Here is a 22,941-nt window from a genome sequence, read left to right on the forward strand (position 1 = left end):
TTCCACAAACAGCTCTGGTTTATCTCTCCTTTTTTACCTATTACCCCTATTAAAAATAATCTTTAACTACTTTGCATTGAGGTCCTTTTGTCTTTGATCCAGATTTAATTTCTTAACAATAGCATTTCTTAGAATTTCCTACCTGGTCTCTTTGTTATCTAATTTTCTCCTGAGTTTATGATTGTTACTGTACTTTTTATGTACCGATGGATAGCTAAGGAAACGCAGATGTTTTTAAAATGATCCGCACGATAAGAGCCATAGTGATTTTTACAAAAAAATTGCGAGTAACTTAAAGAATCAAAATTAAAAATCGAAAAGTTGTACAGTTTTGGATCTGTAATTTAAAAATGCTTGAAGATTGTTTTTGTTTTATAACTGGTTATTATTAACTAGGATGTACCCTAGCAAGAAATACAAAAAAAAAAATTGGGAAAATACGTTGATTTTTTTTTTATTGAATTTTAGAATCTTAAACATCCTTTAAATAAAAAAAATATTAAAAAATTAATAACTCGAAAACGATACACTTTTGCATAAGCATTTTGGGGGTCATTTGATAGCTATTGTCCTGAACTATAACCCTTTAAAAGGATCGTGACATATGACCCTGTAACCCTGTATAATGCTGAACACCGCCGTCTGCTCTTTCTTTTTTTGCCTAAGCCATCTTTCGGTTACATTTATTAATTTGAATTTTAATGTAAATGTAGGTATTGCCGAATTGTGATAATTTAGATGTACTACAACGCACGTACGCAACGCAATGAATATGAATTTCCCGCTCTTAATAAGTTGCCAAAGGGGCAACTTCATCTCTAGCAGTCATACTTTGAAACCAACTTACGAATATTTAAATAGTCTCAAATAGAGCGCGCTTGTCGTTTCGATTTAAGTATATATTTTAACTTATGACTTGGTCAAAGTGAAATCATCTCATGTCGTATATACGCTTTGACACGTATATACGACTTACCGAGGAGACCAGGACCCCCCAACCTACCGCAAAACAGCAATACTTGATATTGTTGTGTTCCGGTTTGAAGGGTGAGTGAGCCAGTGTAATTACAGGCACAAGGGACATAAAATCTTAGTTCCCAAGGTTGGTGGCGCATTGGATATGTAAGCGATGGTTGACATTTCTTACAATGCCAATGTCTAAGAGCGTTGGTGACCACTTACCATCAGGTGGCCCATATGCTCGTCCGCCTTCCTTTTCTATAAAAAAAAAAAAAAAAATTATATTTTATATGGAAACTTTATTCATAGTTATAAAAAGTTTGCATGTTAATTTTTTTGGCTTGTCCAGATTGTGCATCTAGGATATTTCTTCCATTAAGGACCTCTTGACCTCCTAGTTCCTAAATAGTTATTGAATTAAATTATGCGTATAATATGAAAGTAGGAGAAAAAGTATGCTAACTTTTTAATTTATTAAGTTAATTAAAAAATAACAACCTAAGCTTCAGTTTTATTGCATGTTTATTATCATAATTTTTTTTTTACTTAAACTGGAAACAAGCTCTGTTGGCCTAGAAGATTCGTTGTAGAAGAAGCGGCTTGTTGTTTGTAATTGTCAAATTGTCAATGCCATATGTCATAGATTGTGCTTGTGACGTTTGTATCCGTTAGGTTTTTATGTGTTAATTATAAATAAGCTTTATTCACGCCAAAAAAGGGAATAAAATACGCTTATCCTGTTGCGCATATCTCGTTTATGTGATTTTGTAAGAGCATCTAAATGGACGAAAATACAAATGCTTTGTCAAGAACGGAGAGTGAGGGGCAGGTAGCGATTTTATTAAATATTATTTATTGTATAAGCCAAGTCCAAGTTCAAGCTAGGATTCGCTTTTTAGCTCTTCCAATAATAAAAACGAAGTGTTTTTTATTTTTATTTCTCTTTAGTCTTTACCAAAATTCTGAGAATATAATTAAGTTTTGTGCTAAACGGGTAGTGAAGAATCTAGACATCAGTTGAAATTTAGAAATATTGTCCCTCTAAAGATTTCCTTAAATCACTACAGTCAAATTAAAAGATTACTCAGACCTGGTTCTCCCATAGATGGTTTTTGCAAGCTGGAAGTGTAATTGTTGCTATGACTTGGTTTAGGCATGACTAATCAAATATATAAAAATCTTGTGCCATGGCGTTTGTGGTTGAACTCCTCCGAAACGGTTTGACCGATTATTATGTTTTTTTTTTTAATGTATGTTTATGATAGTTATGAGAATAAGTCATAAAGTGTGTTTCATACCACTAATAATCTTTTATTATAATATACAAACTTCAGGAAAAGGCTTCTACTTATCTATGATAGCTAGACTTGGTAAAACTGGAGGCATTAAATAATTATTAAGAAAAATAGTTTAATGTTGTTCTAGTATTTTTATTAAAATCAATGCTGCTAATTGTTCATTTTTAAATAAGATTAATTACTAAAAATTATAATAATATATTTATAGTTTTTGTATTAGAATTAAGAGTATTTAATTATTGTTACGTATATAACAGTATGTACATATGTATGTAGTATTTAAATATTGTTCGGGCAAGCACCACTGAATTTTCATGTGCTTAATTTGTGATTATAATTCATCTCGTGCTTTACGGTGAAGGAAAACATCGTGAGGAAACCTGCATGTGTCTAATTTCACTGAAATTCTGCCACATGTGAATTCTACCAACCCGCATTGGAGCAGCGTGGTGGAATAAGCTCCAAACCTTCTCCTCAAAAAGAGGAGAGGAGGCCTTTAGCCCAGCAGTGGGACATTCACAGGCTGTTACGGCAATTATTGTTATAAATAAGACAGCATGTTGACCTTTCTCAATAATATAGTTAGTATGAAAAGATTAATCTTGACAAAAAATATATAAAACTACCTAATGTGATTTGTACACAGCACAATATTCGATTCTTAAGAGATATTGTAATTTGGCTTTAGTATCTGCTGGTAGCAGGAGTTTTGAGAAGTTTTATGTTGGGTAGAGGTTTGGTCCCCGATCACAGCTTAGGAAGCAATCTACCATTTTAGAGAAAATAGAAACAACTATCATAAGTCATACTATGTCACATGGCCACCTGTAAAGGTGGAAAAATCTCAAATAGACTATGGTCTATTATATATAATTGTAAGAGCAGGAAAAGTAACATGTTTTGATACTCAAAATATGTCATATGTCAAAACACTTAATGAACATGCAAATGTCACTGTCATTTGAATAGCGAAATGTATCTATGACAAAAATTACAAACAAAATTTAGAAGTGTGTCAGGTAACAACATAAACAAATAAACCATTAACTATTTACAAAACGGCCTGTCTGACTGTGGTGTAGAGTTTGCCTACTTGTTGCCGTATTGCCGTAGTATTCTTGTATTATTTAGTTTGCATAATTTAGCTACACCTTTTTTATTTAGATACTTAAGAGTTTTTGTATTGACATTAGGCGACAGTTTGATACTGGTTTAGGGAGTTTATTTATTACAAAGCGGCAACACTGCTAGCTGTAATTCAGTATTCACCAATCATCAGATGGTACGGGCACACCCCAGTAACGTTATAAAGTAATGGTTATTTTTGAATTGTTTTGAAAGCAAAGATTTTAATTAAATAATTTGTTGAAAGTAATTATTTTTAACAAAATTTATCAAGGCATGAAGTGTGCTGGTCCTCATAAAGGTAAATAATTTGTTTTGTATAATTTCGTAATTCAGACTAATAATAGCAATGAGTTATATTTGCTGCTGTTATCAACATATCGTAAATGTAAACGTCTTATTATGCGTCAACGGGAAACCCGTTAGTACCTATAGTCCTTATGCTGTTATGGTTATCGATACTTTATACTTACATTAAAGAAAACATATTCTTTATTTTTTGCACCTAACGCGATATATAATGTTATCTACATAATAATAACGGTAACCAATCATGAACAGTACCTAATATATATAAAGAAAAGCATAAAATCGTCTTAGTACAATGAATTAAAAAATCTTCAGTCCGCGTCTCCACAAATATACACGTATCTATATTATGTTCATTACATAGTACGTCATTGAATTATTACATTAAAACAGCAGAGGCATTGCCATTTTAATAGGAATGTGTTCGCCTATATTTAAAAATTCGGACAAACTCGTAATACGTTAAAGATTCGTCGATGTACGTAAGTCGATCGTTCTTCTAGTATGTAAACAATTTGTAATGTAAATAATTAACGTTGTAGGAAGGTATTCTAAAAACTTATTGTTTGTAGTAAATTAAATGGCATATAGGTCTAACTGTAAATTTTTAAAAATCACGTAAAGACAAAACCAACTAATAGCTATTTTCATTTAAATAAAGTATAGAAATTCCGGCACATGTACGCCACTTAACATAAATGTAAAACCAATGCCTAAATAGTTATATGCTATGAATGACGCCTGATGCGTGAAGGTCAGATCAACATTATAATACTTATTATTGAATTAATAATTGATCACAACTGCATAAGAAATTAAGTATGACCTGTGATTGTGCTCTGGTAGATGAAGGCAAGGGGCAGCGGTACTTGAGTTTCATTATATTGCTATTGAAACTATTGTACGTGACTGTGATAGATAGATCACTGCTCAATTATTGGAATTACTCAACGGAGTATTACAAATCTCAAGTTAGTAAGTGATTCCCAACCAGAAATAATAATAATGGCAAACACTGCATATACCTTAAAATGATTTTTTTAGGACAACATACTATATTTATATATTCTATACATATAATAAATCTGTAACTGATCGCTGTCTGGACCTGGAAGATATATGAGTAAAGCTATTTACTATGACCCTTATTAACGCAATAGAACCCAAAACAATGATTGTTACATTTTTTGTCTGTTTGTCATTGCGTTTGTGCACGCCAATCCTAAAAACGGCTTACCGGATTTGAGTGCGGTTTTCATTAATGTATTATGGGTAACTTCACTTAAAATTTAGTGTTTGTTTTATTTCAATCGGTTCATAAATAATAAAGTTATGTTAATTTAAAGAAACACGTCGAACATTTATTCGATACAATTGCTATAAAATAACTGCTCAGTAAAATTAGCTTTAGCTATGGCAAACTTTAGCTACCTATAAATGATTGTGAAATAATGATGATTGAAATTTCATAGGAACAAAACAAAGTTTAAAAATGGACAGTTTAAGTGATGTAGAACTTCAATGTAAGTTGATCTATATAATAAACCATATTATATAGGGTTCAGCTTATACTGGTATATATCGGTTAACTCGCCCATGCGTAGATATATGTCTATATTTTAAGGTTGACTATAACCTTTTGCATGGTAATCAAATTTGTTCTAAGATAATGCATTATTTGCAAAGTCGTTTTTATAAAATATCAATTCTTATGTAAGATATCGAGATAGACAGTTTTTAGTATTTTTTATAGTTTTGACATATAATATTATAACGAGTAGTTGAGTAGGTTGCTTGGAAATACTCATACAAACATACGTTTTTATTTTCGGTTTGTAAATAACTTTGTAAGTTAAAGTTTATAGGTTAGGCAGGTATTTCGTTTCGTTGCCGCATATATATTTTTTTCATGGTTTTGTTAAATTTATACTTTGTTGGTTAGTTTGACAAGTGAAGTAAAGCCTTAAATAAATACAAATAAAAATTAAAAATAGTACAAATCGTGACCGCGTGGAATGGTGGCAAGAATGCTAGCAGCATTTTCCCTTTGAATCGCAATTCCCAATTTCTGGACGAAAAATTAACCACTCATACATACATAACTATTTTTTTTCGGTTTGTAAATAGCTTTATAAGTAAAAGTTTATAGGTTAGGTGTTTCGTTTCGTTGCCGTATTTTTTTTTCATGGTTTTATTAAATTTATACTTAGTCGGTTAGTTAATAATAAGTAATTATTAAAAAAAAACAGATTTGTGTTTTAGTTTTAAAAGGACACATTTTCTGTGAAGGTATCGTTTGCAGTCACAATGAATAAAGTACAGGGAAAGATATTCAAGAATGTCGGAATAGATTTAAGTATGATTCTAATTGTATGTTGTCCTATCTAGATTCGGGCGCGGATCAAAAATAAACAAGAAAAAGTTGTATATACTGAAATATTATAAGTCTGCTCTTAGTGATTTTTTTAACTTGTACAGCTATACCCTGTACAAGTTAGCTTGATCTTTTTGACAAATGTAAATTTTTCTGATCGACATAACTTTGCAATGACGAACATATTATTTTCTTAATTTAATGATTTTAAAAATATTAAAAAAATACATAAAACACAAAAGTCCCTAAAGATTCAAGCGTTATCCGAAAATTGTAAGACTTTTTATTGTTTCAAAGTAAAATTTAATTAGGAACACTGAAAATAGTAGACGCTTGTACAATGTTACATCGGTCGGACGGATGGGACACGAATAACAGCCAGTAACTGTTACAAATATCGATTACAAAAAATTATTATTAAAACCATTGTTAAGTTATTGTTACGAACGCGGGCCCTTTTGGTTGGGGTCTATTTAGCTGGTATAACTCTTTAATATAATAAATAGAAAAATAAGGTAAAAAAAATTTGAATTCTAATTTGAATTACGAAAAGTGAAAAAAAATCGACCCGTGTTTCTTTGGGAAAGTTGTTTACTTTCATGGTCTGAACCACCTATTTAAATTTGGCGGGAGGTCCAAAAATAACCTTGTAGTATTAAATAGGTACTTATTATGAATATTGAACCACCGTCGCTTATCTACCCAATGTTTTATATGTCTAGTGCAATAAAGAATTTCACACATAATACACCCACACCATCTCGTCACAGTTACAAGCATTTTAAAACGTTATTTTTTGGAATACTATTTATAGATATTTTCTGTTTCCCATCACTAGCCCGTCTGTCAAAAAGGTCAAGCTAACTTGTACAGGGTATAGTGTATAAAATATAATATCAGACGTACGTGTGCCCTTCGCATGACGCATGCTCCAGTTTTAATCTCGTTTTATTTATTTAACTCATAGATTTTTAATATTAGTATGTAATCATTTAGTTTGTTTCGTTTTTTTCTCTTTTTTATTATATATTTTTTTTTTTTATATTATTTTTTTTTTTTTTGTATTTTTACTTTAAAGCAATCGTTAATAATTCCACAATGCACAGTTAAATAATGTGTCGCTTTTGTTGCACGCATTGTTTTAAAAACGAAAAAACATAATTTGAGTAACTTTAATTGTTATCTGTCGTTGTTGCGACAGGCTAACGAATGTATAACTGGGTCTGGGAAGGAACGTCTTGTAATCTAATAATATATTAAAGAGCGTTTTCGGTAGCCATCGAACGTCTCTGACTGTTCTAACAAATTACTGTATGGATTTCACACAAACAATGAGACAAAAGTCTAACGAAAAACCACACGCCTATGTAGAAGACGATTGGCAAGTCTTACTAAGAAATATTCATTTTAAGTGGTTACGTTGAACCGCTTCAAACTGGACTTATCGCCCTCCAGTCTATTTATATGTGCATACGCTTGATTACGCGCCTATCTTCAAGATTATTAGCGATAATTCGTACGCCTGTAGAGGCTTAATAAATTGAAAGGTAATACTAAGTATTTGTTAGTTATGTTTGGATTTCAAAAGATGTAACATCTTAAAAGAAAGCGAATACGCTAAAAGGATTTTGGTAAGAAAGTTTATAATGCCTACTTGTTTTTGATAGACTTTCACTATCAGTTAGATTCGCTAAGCAAAGGGTCCCTTAATGCACCAGAACAAAACAAAAAGTACATAGAAAGTCTTGCTATTAATATAATGGTACTGGATAAAAATATATTGCCTTTTCATACTAAAGGACTCAGATTACAAAAAAAATGTTATTTGTGAAGTCATTTAATTGTTAACCGTTGTTTGTTCATTTAATATATTTATTTTATTTTAGTTCCTTAAGGCAATAATAGATGGCGCTGTATGCCAGTTAAATCGCGCTGTCAAGTTATTTTTCTTAGACCTTATACTCGGTAGCGATTTGTATCGGTGTGAATAAAATTGAGGAGAATAAAGGAGTTTACATACAGTGGTGGTGTGTTCCTTACTTTTTGAGTTCCCAAACATTTGGTGCCGAAACCCGGGAGGAGGAGGAGGAGGAAGAAACAGAATCTGAAGATAGTGCAGTGAGTGACATAGTGTAATAGTAAGTGGTGCAAGTGTAATAGTGTAGTAGTGGTGTAAACTGTAAGTACGAAATTGGACTTTAAAAAGTAATAGTTAATAATAGATTAAGTTAAAAACAGTAAATTAGAAGTGATTTGATTTGGACTTAGAAAAATTTAAAGACTATTGTGGACTTAGAAAATTTTATCTATCTTGAACTTAGAATATTTCAGTGAATTTTATCTTTGCAAAATTATGAGTGAATATTAACTTAGAATATTTGAGACGTTGTTTGGACTTAGAAAAATTTGTGTGATATTAACTTAGAAAATTTGGAGTGACTATTAACTTAGAATATTTTGTACCTTTTTGGACTTAGCAAATTTCTTGTGATTTTTAACTTAGAAAATTTCAAGTGAATATTAACATAGAAAAATTAAGAGACTTTGGACGTAAACAATTTGTGTTTACTAGATTTTAAGTAAATGTTTTAAGGACTTGTAAAATTTTTATTAATATGGGACTTAAGATAATTGCAGTGAATTGACAGCATTTATAGTCAACAGTATTGTAGCGAATATTTCTGAGACAAATATTTTTTTTTAATTGGATTGCTATTTTGTTATAAAAAATGGAGGCAATGTTATCGACACAGGAAGAATTTTACAAACAACTGTTGAAATCAGAAGCTAATTTTAAGAAGTCGCCCAGAGACCGAATTAAGGAAGCATATTTAGAGACAAGATTAGAAAATGTAGAGCAACTATGGAATGACTTCAGACAAGGCCATAAGGAAATCGTAGCAAAAATTGATAAGGTGCAAAAGGAAAAGGAAAGCTATTTTACATCCGAGAAATATGATTTATTTTATGAAACTTATGTCAATTATAAAAGTATTCTAAAAGAAACACTTGCTTTAATTCTCGCTAAAAAGAAAACAGCTAGTGATGCAGAAAATAGCTCCGCGCCCACGAATCCAAACATTTACGAAGTTAAATTGCCCAGAATTCAATTGCCAACGTTTACCGGCAAATACAATGAATGGCAAACTTTCTATGATATGTTTGTGTCTTTAATTCATAATAATAAAAGTTTGTCGGACGTGCAAAAACTTCACTATTTAAAAGGAAGTCTTTCTGGAGAGCCTGAAGCGTTGATTAGAAATTTTGCTACAACTGAGTTAAATTATACAGAAGCCTGGAAACAGTTAACAAAAAGATATGATAATAAAAGATACAATTGTAACGCGATTTTAAAAACCTTTTTCTCACAAAAAATCCTTACATAATGAGTCACCGGCTGGCATTAAATCGTTGTTAGACACAACAAGTTCCTGCTTGAAGGGTCTTAGTAATTTAGGCGTCGACGTGAGTACGTGGGATATTATTGTAGTGTATTTTGTGGTTTCGAAGCTAGATGTGGAATCTCGTAAGCAATGGGAAAATTTACAAAGTCGTGTTACAGATGAACTACCATCATGGTTGAAACTTGTTGAATTTTTAGAGTCTCGTTTCAGAAGTTTAGAAATGATTGAATCCGGAAAACAGAACCCTATATCACATGCTTCCAATACCGCACGACCTATACCAAGACCAAAATCATTTCATACCACGCTTCAAGACAATCATAAGCCGAAAGATCCTACTTGTACTTTATGCAAAGGAACACACTATATTTTTAACTGCAAGCAATTTGGTCAGCAGACGGTGACAGAGAGACAAAACTTTGTGCAGAAAACAGGTCTATGTTTTAATTGCTTATCGAATACTCATCCGGTTAGCCGATGTCGACAAGCGAAAAGCTGCCGTCGGTGTGGAAAAAGACATCACTCATTACTGCACTTTGAGAGGGAAGATTTACAAGGGAACACAAACTACGTAGAGAATAAGGAAGAGAAAGAGAAACAAATTTCACACACTCCTCTTGAAACAAAAGTTGTAGCGAATTTTGCGAAGGGAGATTTATATCGTTACAGCGTTTTACTTGCAACAGCGGTTGTTAAAGCTAATTCAAGAAACCGAAGTAAATATACTATACGAGCGTTACTTGATCAGGGCTCACAAGCCTCTTTTATCACAGAAACTGCAGTACAATTACTTGGGTTAAAACGAAAGCCAATTAATGGTTTGGTGTCAGGAATAGGGGATGGTCAGATGCGAATAAATTATGAGACTTCATTAGTAATAGAACCACATTCTAATTCTGATCATCAAATTCATGTCAATGCGTACATATTGTCTACACTTGCGTCAGTACTACCAACAAGTAATTTTAATACACCAGATTGGTTAGAACACGAGAACCTTGCACTAGCCGATCCTGGATTTGGAACACCAAGCAAAATCGATATTTTGCTTGGAGCTGAGGTTTACAGCGAAGTGATATTAACTGGAATTATCAAAAATCCTCAAGGAAATCTCATAGCTCAGAATACAATCCTTGGCTGGATTTTGTCCGGAAGAGTGTCGCAAGATTTAGTCAGTGAGAGAGAGAAAGTTATAAGTATGCATGTTAATGTTAGAGAAGATGACCTATTGAAACAATTTTGGGAGATAGAAAATGAGCCGAATAGTCTGGAGAAAAGGTTAACTAAAACAGAAATTTACTGTGAAGAGTTTTATAACAGAACTACAGAGAGAAATAAGGATGGTAGATTTGTTGTGAGGTTACCGTTCACTGAAGAAGATCCAAAATGTCAATATGGCAAGTCAAGAGAAATTGCGTTAAGAAGACTCCTGTATTTAGAAAAGAGATTGTTGAAGAATGATAAGTTGTACAATGATTATAGGAAAGTCATGGAAGAGTATTTAGCCTTGAATCATATGTCACGGGTAGATAGTGAAGATCTTAATAACCCAAACGCGGTCTATCTTCCTCATCATGCGGTTGTACGTGAAGATAAAGAGACAACGAAAGTTCGAGTTGTTTTTAATGCATCTTCGAAAGGAATCAACAATGTATCATTAAATGACGATCTTTTGATTGGACCAAAGCTGCAGCAAGATTTGAGACATATTCTGTTGAGATGGAGGAAGCATCGAATTTGCATAGTGGCTGATTTAGTTAAAATGTATAGGCAGGTAAGGGTACATGATGAAGACACAAATTTTCAGCGAATATTATGGAGAAATAGTCCTGATGAACCAGTCAAAGATTATAAATTATTAACTTTAACATTTGGCACAGCCTGTGCACCATATTTAGCGGTAAAGACTTTACAGCATTTAGCCGAAATAGAATCACTTAAGTATCCAGTTGCATCCATTATCACAAAAAGAGATTATTATATTGATGACCTAATGACCGGATGTGATAATTTAGAAGAAGCCATACAAATTTACAATGAGATGAATAGTTTAATGAATTCAGGAGGATTTCAGCTTCAAAAATGGAGCAGTAATTCGGACATTTTACTAAAATATATTGATAAGGATAAACATCGATCTAATCAGTACGTACCCATTAAAGCAGACAACATGGTAAAAGTATTAGGTATCTGTTGGAATCGGAACACTGACAATTTCGAATATACTATAAATTTACCCGAGCCTAAGGTGCCTGTGACAAAACGTCAAGTTCTATCAGATATAGCGAGATTATATGACCCAATAGGATGGATTGCGCCAATAGTTATAACAGCCAAAATTTTTATTCAAAAATTATGGAAATCTAAATTAGGGTGGGATGAAGAATTGACAACAGATTTAACAACAGAGTGGTTACAGTTTCGAAAAGATTTAATTGACGTTAAAAATATCATAATTCCAAGATGGCTAAATTACTCTAACGACTGTAAAACAGAGTTACACGTTTTTTCTGATGCGTCACAGGCAGCTTATTCCGCGGCGGTTTACATTCGAATTATGAGTGAGGGAAATGTCTACGTAAAATTGATTTCAGCTAAAACAAAGGTCGCACCCATAGACAAAGAGTCATCAATCCCCAGATTAGAGTTATGCGGTGCACTTCTTGCAACAAAATTATTGTATGAAGTGTCCATCGTAATGAACATACCCAAAGATAATTTATTTGCCTGGACGGATTCAACTGTTGTTTTAGCGTGGCTAAAAGGTCCTGCATGTCGTTGGGCGACTTTTGTAAGTAATAGGGTGTCGGAAATATTGACAATGCTTGAGTACACTCAATGGGGGTACGTAAAATCGAACATGAACCCAGCCGATTGCGCATCGAGGGGGCTGAGATGTAGGGATCTACGTGATCATCCGCTTTGGTGGTCTGGTCCAAGCTGGTTATCAAAACCTATAATTGATATTGAAAAATTAATAGATATTGACACACAGGAAGAAGAAAAAGTAAGAAGTTTGACAGCGTATAATACACAGAGTGAGGAGGACTTTATTTGGGTTAAATTTTCTAATTTAGATAAAATGTTGAGAGTAATATCAATTTGTCGAAGATTTCTTAACTTGCTATTGCCAAAAAATGAACGGAGAAAATTACCAGGACACGTTACTATTGATGAAATAAATCAGACTTTACAGATATGCATTAAACAAGCTCAAAGTTTTGAATATCAACAAGAAATACAGCAGATACAATTACAGGGAGAAACATCTAAGAAGAGTGGTCTTTCCAACTTATACCCATTTTTAGATAAAAATGGGATTATGAGGGTTGGAGGACGTTTAGAACAGGCTGATATACGCTATGACATGAAACATCCAGTGATTATTCCTGCTAAGAGTCACCTTAGTAGGTTATTAATCTGTGATGCACATGAGAAAACCATGCATGGCGGACCACAGCTTATGTTAAATTTCTTAAGGACACGGTATTGGATAGTAAGAGCAAAAGAGTTGGTAAAGAAACATTTCAGGAAATGTGTTATATGTCTTAGGTACTCAAAGGCATCTAATCAGCTCATGGGTCAACTTCCAGGAGTGAGGCTAAAGCCTAGTAAACCATTCAAATCCGCTGGAGTTGATTATGCTGGTCCCATAAATATAAGATTTTCTCCTGGACGAGGTGCTAAGTCATATAAAGCATACATATGTTTATTTATTTGCATGGTTACTCGGGCCATTCATTTAGAAGTGGTTACGGATATGAGTGCAAAGGTATTTATTGCTGCTTTTCGACGCTTTGTCTCGAGACGTGGTCACTGTCAAGATCTTTACAGTGACAACGGTACAAATTTTGTTGGAGCCGAGAAACAACTAAATGAAATGTTCCACAACGCACGTTCTGAGTTACCGAGTGAGATATCACGTTTGCTGACCTTCGAGAATACAAGGTGGCACTTTATTCCACCTCATGCTCCAAATTTCGGAGGCCTCTGGGAGGCAGGTGTAAGGTCTGTCAAAACGCATTTACGTAAAGTTATTGGTGATAGCACGCTGACTTACGAAGAATTATCTACAGTACTGACACAGGTGGAGGCTTGTCTAAACTCGCGTCCTTTATCCGTACTTTGCGACGACATTAATGACCTACTCCCACTGACACCAGGTCATTTCTTAATAGGAGAACCCATTCTTAATGTAACTGATGTTGATTATTCTGATAAAAAATGTACTGGTCTGGAAAGATGGCATTTGACTCAAAAAATGGTTAACGATTTTTGGAAAAGGTGGTCGAAAGAATATTTGTTAACTTTAGCTAATAGATATAAGTGGAATAAGAAAAACCCAGAGCCTGACATCAATGATGTAGTAGTGTTAAGAGACGATTTTTTGCCACCCTCTAAATGGCTCTTAGGAAAAATTGTTAAAAAACATCCTGGCCCTGATGATATCACAAGAGTCGTTACCGTAAAATGTAAAAATGGATATATTAAACGTCCACTTCATAAAGTTAGTGTTTTAACAAAATAAATATGATATTGTCACGGTGGGCGGTTATAATTTCCAATGTATTCAATGTTTGTTTATGTTACTATAGTTTTATTTTCTTTGCGTTTTGTTTTCATTAGATTTTTTTTTGAGTTGTATTTTTTTTTTCTTAACTTTACTTTTGTTGTGTGTGTAAAGCCATACTGTAATTAAAATGAGTTAAATGAATGTCTTAATTTTTTGAGTCATATCTTCTATGTACTAGCTGTTTGGTTGATTGTGTTAGATTTTTAGTTAAGTTTGCTACTTATTACACCTTCCGAGTATGTTATTTTTTTATTGTATGTGTATTGTAACTTGAAGGACAAGTCCTTGGTGGGAAGAATGTTTGTTCATTTAATATATTTATTTTATTTTAGTTCCTTAAGGCAATAATAGATGGCGCTGTATGCCAGTTAAATCGCGCTGTCAAGTTATTTTTCTTAGACCTTATACTCGGTAGCGATTTGTATCGGTGTGAATAAAATTGAGGAGAATAAAGGAGTTTACATACAGTGGTGGTGTGTTCCTTACTTTTTGAGTTCCCAAACAACCGTTATTAAAATAAATATGTCAGTTAACTTGTTTAATTACCATTTAGTACAGATTTGAGCTTTCTTTTCTGAAATGCGTTGCACCTTCTAGTAAAAACATAAAATTTTTGTTACTTTAGTAGTTTTATCAGTGGGGCATTACAAGGAAAACGTTCATTTATAAGTGTAGGTAGATTTCACACCCAATCTGGCTGAGAGTCATATAAAATAAGTATGAGTATGTGTACGCAATATATTACTACCGTAACAGCCTGTGAATGTCCCACTGCTGGGCTAAAGGCCTCATCTCCATTTTTGAGGAGAAGGTTTGGAGCTTATTCCACCACGATGTGGCAAAATTTCAGTGAAATTAGACACATGCAAGTTTCCTCGCGATGTTTTCCTTCACCGTAAAGCACGAGATGAATTATAATCACAAACTAAGCACATGAAAAGTCAGTGGTGCTTGCCCGGATTTGAACCCACGATTATCGGTTAAGATTCACGCGTTCTTACCACTGGGCCATCTCGGGTCTTATATTTTACTAGATTTTGTTTAATATTGCAAACGATATCAGACTGCAAACAATCCTTTAAATAATAAATTTATTAGCCAATTCAGCTTTTGATTTAAAAAATAAAGTTTTTTGATTGACATTCAGTAACTTATTATAACAATTACCTCTCATTTAGAAACAAATTTCTTTTGAAAGAGTTTTTACACTATTTGAATTAAAGTTTCCATCGCATAATTTAGTTTTTACACTAGGAAATACTAATCTATATAATAAGCTATCCACGCGGGTAAAAAGAGATTCCTGGTACAATGAGATGTTCGGCAACTAATCTACTCGCTCTAACTTTGCTAGTAAATTGTACAACACGTCCTGCGTATTTTTACTCGTAATATTTGTAAACTGTTTTGCAAAACTTAAAAGGAATATTAATATGTTATATATTTTGATAAGGAATAAGACTTCCTGACAATTAAACTAATCTTTTATTTTAATCTTCTTAGCGAAATGAAAAAGCTCGAAATGTTTCTGCTCAGGTCTTTATATTTTTTTGGTAGGTACTTTAGTAACCGGTTATACATATATATATTTCTATAATTGCAATATATTTTTGTTCCCAGGTAACTGAATCGGATATGTATAGACAACATTTAAAAAAAGTGGTTGAAAAACTAGTCATTTTTGAAAAAAAGCCAAAAGATATAGAAGGAAGACAAATAACTGAGTGGTTCAGCACAGGCGAAGAGATTTTTTACGAATTCTATCAATTAGGAAATTGCATCAAATGGGATTACTCTTTAATACAGAAAGGGATCGAGTTGAATGAAGTTATAATAAAAATAACAAAAAATCAAGAGTGGCTTCAAACTTTTATAAATATATATCCAAATCTTAGAATCGACTTGGACCTGGTTGGTTCCGCAGGAGATGTATGCAAAATTCGATCTGGAGTAGAAGTGTTGTTGCGCGGATTCGTAAATGTAGATACTCGTTTTAATAAAGTGCTACACGATCTGGAGGAGTTAGGAGAGGTTGATGAATTTGACAGGTGTTTAACAGTGTGGAGAAATACAGGTCATCGCCCCGATTTTGCTTCCAATGAAAAGCAATCTAGTACTCCAAAACATCATTGGTGGTGGTACTAAACGAAACATATTTTTTTAATAATACACTAAGGCATTTGATTTTTTTATTTTGTCATAAGATAACTTGCACGATGGATGTTAAATCCAGTGAGTGGCAGGGCAAGGCCGTGGACAATATTACCAGATATTTACATAGAGGTGGCGAATGTCAAGGCGACGAGCCTCAACTTATCGGTGGTCCAGATTTATTGAATACAATAGGTATAGCTATGGGGTTACCCACAAGTGATCCAGAAAAGTGGACCGAGACTGAATTAGAAAAAGCTTCAAAAGGTCAGTTAGTTTTTTATGAAGACAAAGCTCGTGAAGCCATTGATGTTATAGCTGACCAAATTAGATCGTGTTGTGGTGGAGATGATAAAAATTTTGTTACGGTACTACCTATTGAATTATACCATGAAGATAAATTGTATGAAGTGCCTTTGTTTAGAGTAAAAAGATATAAAGATTCAAAAAATTACTTTGTTGACAATATAGGAAGATCTTATGGTTCATTTTCTGATTGGTTTGAATTTAATAAATTACCGCCTGGTAAAATGGCTTATCCGTATCGACTAATATTGGCACCTCTATCGGGAAGTAAGAAAGCCAATGTATACGTTGCTAGCACCCCTTGTTCAAGGATAGAGGCAAAGACTGCTAGAGGTCTTGATACAGTTGCTGCAGTTGCCGGACTGGGATCTAGTGTAGCTTTATTATTTGTAACAGGTGGCTTAGCAGCTCCTTTAGTTGGAACCGCGTTAGTGACTGCGGGTTATGGTACTACGAGAGCTGGGTATCAATTAGTGGAGAAAGCAACGCATGGAGAAAATATTAACCCTTTTACAAATTCAGAGTCGCGTATGCTTTGGTTGGGCATTGCAGCCAACTTAACAAGTTTTGGAGCTATGGGAGCATCAATGCGATTGACATCTTTAGCTGCTCGTGGCCGAAATATATCCGACGCTTTTCGAATGGTTGCTGATATCGCTAATGGAACAAATGTAGCTGTAAGTGGTATTGCGATTCTGAATACCACTATTTTTATGATTAACAACCATAAAGACTTATCTGCAGTTGATATCCTTATGCACGGAGCTTCGATTGCATTTTGGACGAAGGGAGTTTTTTGTTATAAATCAGCTAACACAATTATAAGTGAATCGCAAAATTATGCATTTTCTCACATCAGTAAAGATTTAAGTCCAGAGCAGGCCGCTGAATTGGCTGCTATAAGAAACCGTGTACAAAATGATGGACAGCTTTTAAAAAAATTTCATGCAGCAATGGCCTCTAATATATCCGCAAAAGATTACTCTCAGATATTAATTGATGGTATGAAATACTACGATACTGTTGCCACGCTTAGTCCAGAACAGATAGAGGCTTTTAACAGCATACGGAATTATGTTAGGGACGATATTCATTTAATAACCGGTCTTAGGCGAATATCGAATCATAATGGGTGGAGTCCAAGTGAAACTATTGAATTAGTTCTGAATATGTGGCAAAAATCAACCCAAACAAATGCTCCTAGTGGAACTAATACTATGCTTAAAGACGGTAACATAATTTTGGGAAGAGCTCCACCGATTAAAATTGATCAATTAACAAAATTGTCACCTCCCATGATGCGATTCCTTGGGGAGCATTTGAGTCAGATAGATGTTGCGGCTAGTCGTCAGTGGTCATCATCCGTCCCCTTGCTGCTTAATCTTCAGGCTCAAGGCATGTTTACAATTTGTCCAGTAACAAAGGTTTTTAAGAGTGGTCGTGCTGTAATCTTTTTGAACAATCAGCTTGAAGTTAGTATATATAAACTTAATACTATACCTAAGGAAGATCGACTTAAAGTCTTTGAAATGATCAGTCGCCTATCTCCTTCTGTATCTAGTTCCCAATTACCTTCCGAATTAAAGCAGATATGTGTACGCGATCACAGGTTGCGTTTCCATTGCCAAAGAAATGAGAGCATTGGACTGACTGAAAAATATGTTGAAAAGTATCCAGCATTACGAAATATAGTTCGAGGCGATTTATTAAGTCACGAAAAAGACAGACTGTATACATTTGTTAGTGAAGTAGATCGATATAAGGTTCATATCTACATGGATGATATGATGAAATTTGTCCATGAAATGCAACCAAGAAATATCAGTGAATTCGTAGCTTATTGTGAATTTGCTATTACTTGTGTCGAAGATGAGATGCTTTTGATAAGTGACCAAATAAAAAAGGAAAAGATAATTCCACCTCGCAACACAAAACTCTCGATTTGGACGAGTAAGTATGGTAACAAATTCAATACTAGAGTGATACCAGTGAGCTGAATTGCTGATAATTAATAGTTATCTTAGAATAAGTGAGGCAGTTCTCATAGGCGCTTGTTTCTTGACGCAGTTGTGATGTTAATTGGGAAGTTATTTGATAAATCACTCACAATGCTCTTTATTTGTCATAGGTTTTGTTGTTTTGTGGTCGAATTGTTTATTGTCATTGAATTGTCATTGATACCTTTCATTGAGATAAAAACGGCGTGCGTACGAATAAAATCAAAAGCATCCGATGTAATAAAAGTAGTCATTAATTTAATTATATCGACAATGTAAGGAGTAAACATATTCCTTACTTCTTAATGGAAAATCAAAAAAAATCTAAGACGATATCTTCCTCGTGACCTGCCACTCTGTAGCCACTGTTAACTCATTTTTTTCTACTTTTCTCACGTGACCTCTCTTAAAGAGCAATACCCAATTATTGACTAAATTACAAGAAAATAATCGTTTATTAAATTTGTGACATAGATATGTACCTTAAGGATTATGACACAAAATAGTATGCCATAGTGTCATACTATTTTGTACCTTGTCGCACTTAATCAAAATAAATTATTTTGTCCTGCTTACACATTCATATTACATTCGTTTATTTTACTCGTTGCCTGTTTAAACTTTATATTATATTTTCTAAATTTCATCGAAAAAAATTAATTGCCTTGTGAAAGAATAAAACAATATAATCTGGCTCATTAGTCGAAATTATAATAAGCACGAGCTACGGAGCTACATTCAAACGTGACCATTCGTATTTCAGGAAAAGAAGCTAGTGCAAATATTTTCAAAAACAGAGAAATATTGATACAGAAGTTCAGGGATACGTTGAAAATAGTAACGGATAACAACATGTTTGGTGTTGTCACACTCGCCGGCGACCTAGCGGACGACGCGCTCGTGATGGCCATAAGGAAGAACACGATCCGATTTGGCAGCCCCGTGTCCGCCGCGTACCACATCTTGAAGCACCCCACGACCCCGCTGAGCGCGCACGTGACTCGCGCCAACCAGACCATCCAGCCGCCCAGCTGCTCCACCGTCAGCGTTGGCCAGGACGGGGACGTCCGCTCCGTCTACTTCAAAGACGATAACGGGGAGTGCTTTCTTCTCGAAAGAGATGGCCGTGTGTTTCTTTGTTCGTATGTGCCGAAGAGTAAAAAGTAGAATTTTAAATACACGCGACAGCATCTTGTTCTTTAATTAAAAATAAATAATAACATTACTGTACACGTGCAAATATTATGTTCCACGAGCACGTTGGGATTGTGTGCCGCTATTCTACCTGTGGTATATATTTTATAAAATAAAAATGTACTTTGTTGGATTATATAACATTTATTACTTTTAATTTTATCTCGTAGTTCTTTAAATATAAAGAATAATATGTAATATTAAATTAAAACAACTATAAAAGGGTAAATCTGTAGAGTAGAGCGTAAACAACTGTATGAAAATGATATGCATTTAGTTTGGACACATTGATTAGACAGATGTTACATTATGTTTATAATTGTGAAATGTTATACATAATATACCAAAATATTACAAGCTCGTCTGGGTAGATACCACCCACTCATTCAATTCAAATCATTTATTTTCTATAAACATAATGTACATGCTTAGTCGCTATATTTATGACATGCAAATATTTTAACTTAAATTATAAATTACAATTATTTTAACTAATTACAAGACAATATATTACATTATAATTATTCATTTAAATAATACTTATAAAATTGATAAATAAATGTCAAATATTTATTGCAGGAATTCTTTTACCGCGTAAACCATTAGTCAAACAACCATTCATGGATTTTTTTCTTAAATCTTAAATAAGGCAGATCCTTAATATCAGAAGGCACAACTCGGTCACAACTCTTTGAGCAGAGAGCTGTTTTACACGGTGGCATATACAATTTATTTGGATATCGCGTATTAAATGATACAATATTCTGATTAAAATAATTGGTTTTTGAATTTCTTTACGAAACATGCTGCTTCGTTTATGTAGATGTATGGCAACGTTAATAATTTGCGATTTTTAAATAAGGGTTTACATAATTGTATTGGATTTTTGTTACATATTGCACGAATACATTTTTTTTGAATGAGAAATATTCTGTTCATTTCTAAGGCATTGCCCCAAAGTATAATACCATTGGTCTGAAACAATCAAATATTGGACGCAACGTAGCCATGATATGCCGATAAGGCTGTCCTTTAGTTAATAATTCTAGATATTCTTCTTAAGGCAAATACAAATTTATTAATTTTATTGCATAAATTATAAAAATTGAGACTCCAAGTAAAAATTCATCTATATGCATACCTAAAAAGGATATTGCAGATAACTGTTCTATATTTTTTAGCACATGTCAAAGTATTATATTTATATGTCATTTTTTTATTTCTTAATATCATATATTTAGTATTTTTCAAATTTAAGCATAAATTATTGCTACTTAGTCACGCGCGGACTTCAATAATAGTTTTATTTATTTCATGGGAATTGTAAGCATTTTTGACACATGGCACAATAATAGATACGTCATCTGCGAACAGAATACACTTATGTTTTGTACAACCGGGAAGATCTTATATGTAAATGAATTTCATTCATTCATTCATTTCATTCATTTCATTTTGAAAGTTCAACAAATTGCTTCCTATCTTTTAAATAACTTTCTAATCATGTATAACAGAGTCTACGTAATCCATAATGTTCACACTTTTTTAATAATACTTACTTACTTTTTTAATAATAAGTCACAAGGTACGTAGTGAAATGTCTTAGTCATGTTACAGAAGATTGCACATGCAGGATGTAGTTGAGTAAATTTACCAGGCCGGTAATAAAAGAATAACGCCAGTTGTTAATGACGTGATTTTTTCAATATATGTACAACAGTATTTAAACTACATTTGCAAATTCAAGGGTTGTGTTTGGTCTGAAACAAAAGCATAACATTTTCTCGATAGAAAAAATCCCGAAATATCCTCTAATCTTTACATTTTCGTGATTTATATTCGCCATGCCTCGCCATGGTTATTGAGACAAAATTGGATAATTTATTATATTTATAAATAACATAGGCTTGGGCTTTTAGGGATTTTTTTATAAACCCTTTCGTTTTATTCCTTCATTCCTTTTTTTTCTGCGAAAAACCACATCTCAGTCTGCATGTCAGCGCAGTTGGCATGCGCTGTTGAGAGAGGATAACAGAAAAAAATATTACAGTACTTTGTATTAATTATCATATTACATGTAGTAAAAAGAAGTACAGCATACTCTTTAGAATAATTTGTAAAATATGTGCTACACAAAATTAAGAATTAGCTACTAATAGCAATTTTGGATCGTCATTTTACAGGTGGCGAATATCCGCAGCTGGATGAACCACAACACCCAACTCTTCCGCCGCCTGCACGCCGATCCAACTTACCACACGAATAAGCGTTAGTTTATTTATTTTTTACTAGATGACCCGGCAAACTTTGTTATGCCATATAAATTATATTTACTGAATATTTTGGATTTTAAATAAAAGTAACAAATTTATTGTAAGTGTATGAGGATGGGATCTATGACAGAAAAAGGAAAGGAGAGCTGTAGACGATAACCGCCGATAAAAACAAAAAAACATCACCATTCATTTTCTCAATTAAATGTATTTCATTAATGTAATGGACATATTCATTGTTTGATTAAAAGTTAAATGTAAAGTGAAAAAAGTAATATATATTTATCCTAAAGCAGTTAATTAATTTCGAAGAGCAATTGAGTGTACAATATTTTTTGTCAGTCCGTCTTTAGCCAACACAAATAAGCTCGACGATTTACCCACCCGAGAACATGCCACGTATACTTGTCCGTGTGATAAACATGGTGTGCTCAAATCTAAGCCACAAACGAACATCGTTTGGCCTTGCGACTTATTGATTGCCATTATACGTATGCATGACGCACCACCCTGCGAATTTTTTCATGCGTTTATTTATTATTGTTTTCTTAGGTTATGTCTACGGATTGAGTGTGTGAGTGGTGGCTCATCGTACATTCGTCCCACATTATGAGACAGAACTTTTGAAAAAGGTGGTCCGTTATTTGTTTCATTTATAATATTGGTAAATGGTCACCCCCAACCATATACATTTGCACTGTAAAAATATTAACCATTCCTTACATCGCGAATGCGCCACCAACCTTGAGAACTAAATTTTCCCTTGTACCTGTAGTTACACTGGCTCCATCGCCCTTTAAGCCGGAACACAACAATACTAAATATTGCTGTTTGGCGGTAGACTATGGGATAAACATAGTACATACGAATGGAACATAATCTTTGCGTTGGCTACTTCGCTTTGGCATCGTTGGCCATCACCATAATTTTTCTTCTTGCGCGAGAATTTTAATTTTGCCGTGACTCCTAAGACATTT

The 22,941-nt window shown here is 33.5% G+C and overlaps 2 protein-coding genes across 4 annotated transcripts; both read left to right on the plus strand.

Moving 5' to 3' along the window:
• Positions 1 to 1,647: 1,647 nt before the first annotated feature.
• On the plus strand, positions 1,648 to 20,567 carry LOC126768624 (uncharacterized). 3 transcript variants are annotated; one of them, XM_050486823.1, is made up of 3 exons: positions 1,648 to 1,789; positions 15,664 to 18,450; positions 19,261 to 20,567. In XM_050486823.1, the coding sequence occupies exons 2-3, from the start codon at positions 16,260 to 16,262 to the stop codon at positions 19,662 to 19,664; spliced, it is 2,595 nt and encodes an 864-aa protein (XP_050342780.1). In that variant the 5' UTR covers positions 1,648 to 1,789; positions 15,664 to 16,259; the 3' UTR covers positions 19,665 to 20,567. The 3 variants fall into 3 exon arrangements, with proteins under 3 accessions (XP_050342780.1, XP_050342778.1, XP_050342779.1); XM_050486821.1 differs by lacking the exon at positions 1,648 to 1,789 and adding an exon at positions 3,535 to 3,684; XM_050486822.1 differs by lacking the exon at positions 1,648 to 1,789 and adding an exon at positions 7,562 to 7,697.
• On the plus strand, positions 8,734 to 9,665 carry LOC126768714 (uncharacterized). The gene has a single exon (XM_050486985.1). It carries the CDS (start codon positions 8,796 to 8,798, stop codon positions 9,450 to 9,452), a length of 657 nt encoding a protein of 218 aa, XP_050342942.1. The 5' UTR covers positions 8,734 to 8,795; the 3' UTR covers positions 9,453 to 9,665.
• Positions 20,568 to 22,941: the final 2,374 nt, after the last annotated feature.

This window comes from Nymphalis io, chromosome 5, assembly GCF_905147045.1.
Source record: "Nymphalis io chromosome 5, ilAglIoxx1.1, whole genome shotgun sequence".
Taxonomy (NCBI): domain Eukaryota; kingdom Metazoa; phylum Arthropoda; class Insecta; order Lepidoptera; family Nymphalidae; genus Nymphalis; species Nymphalis io.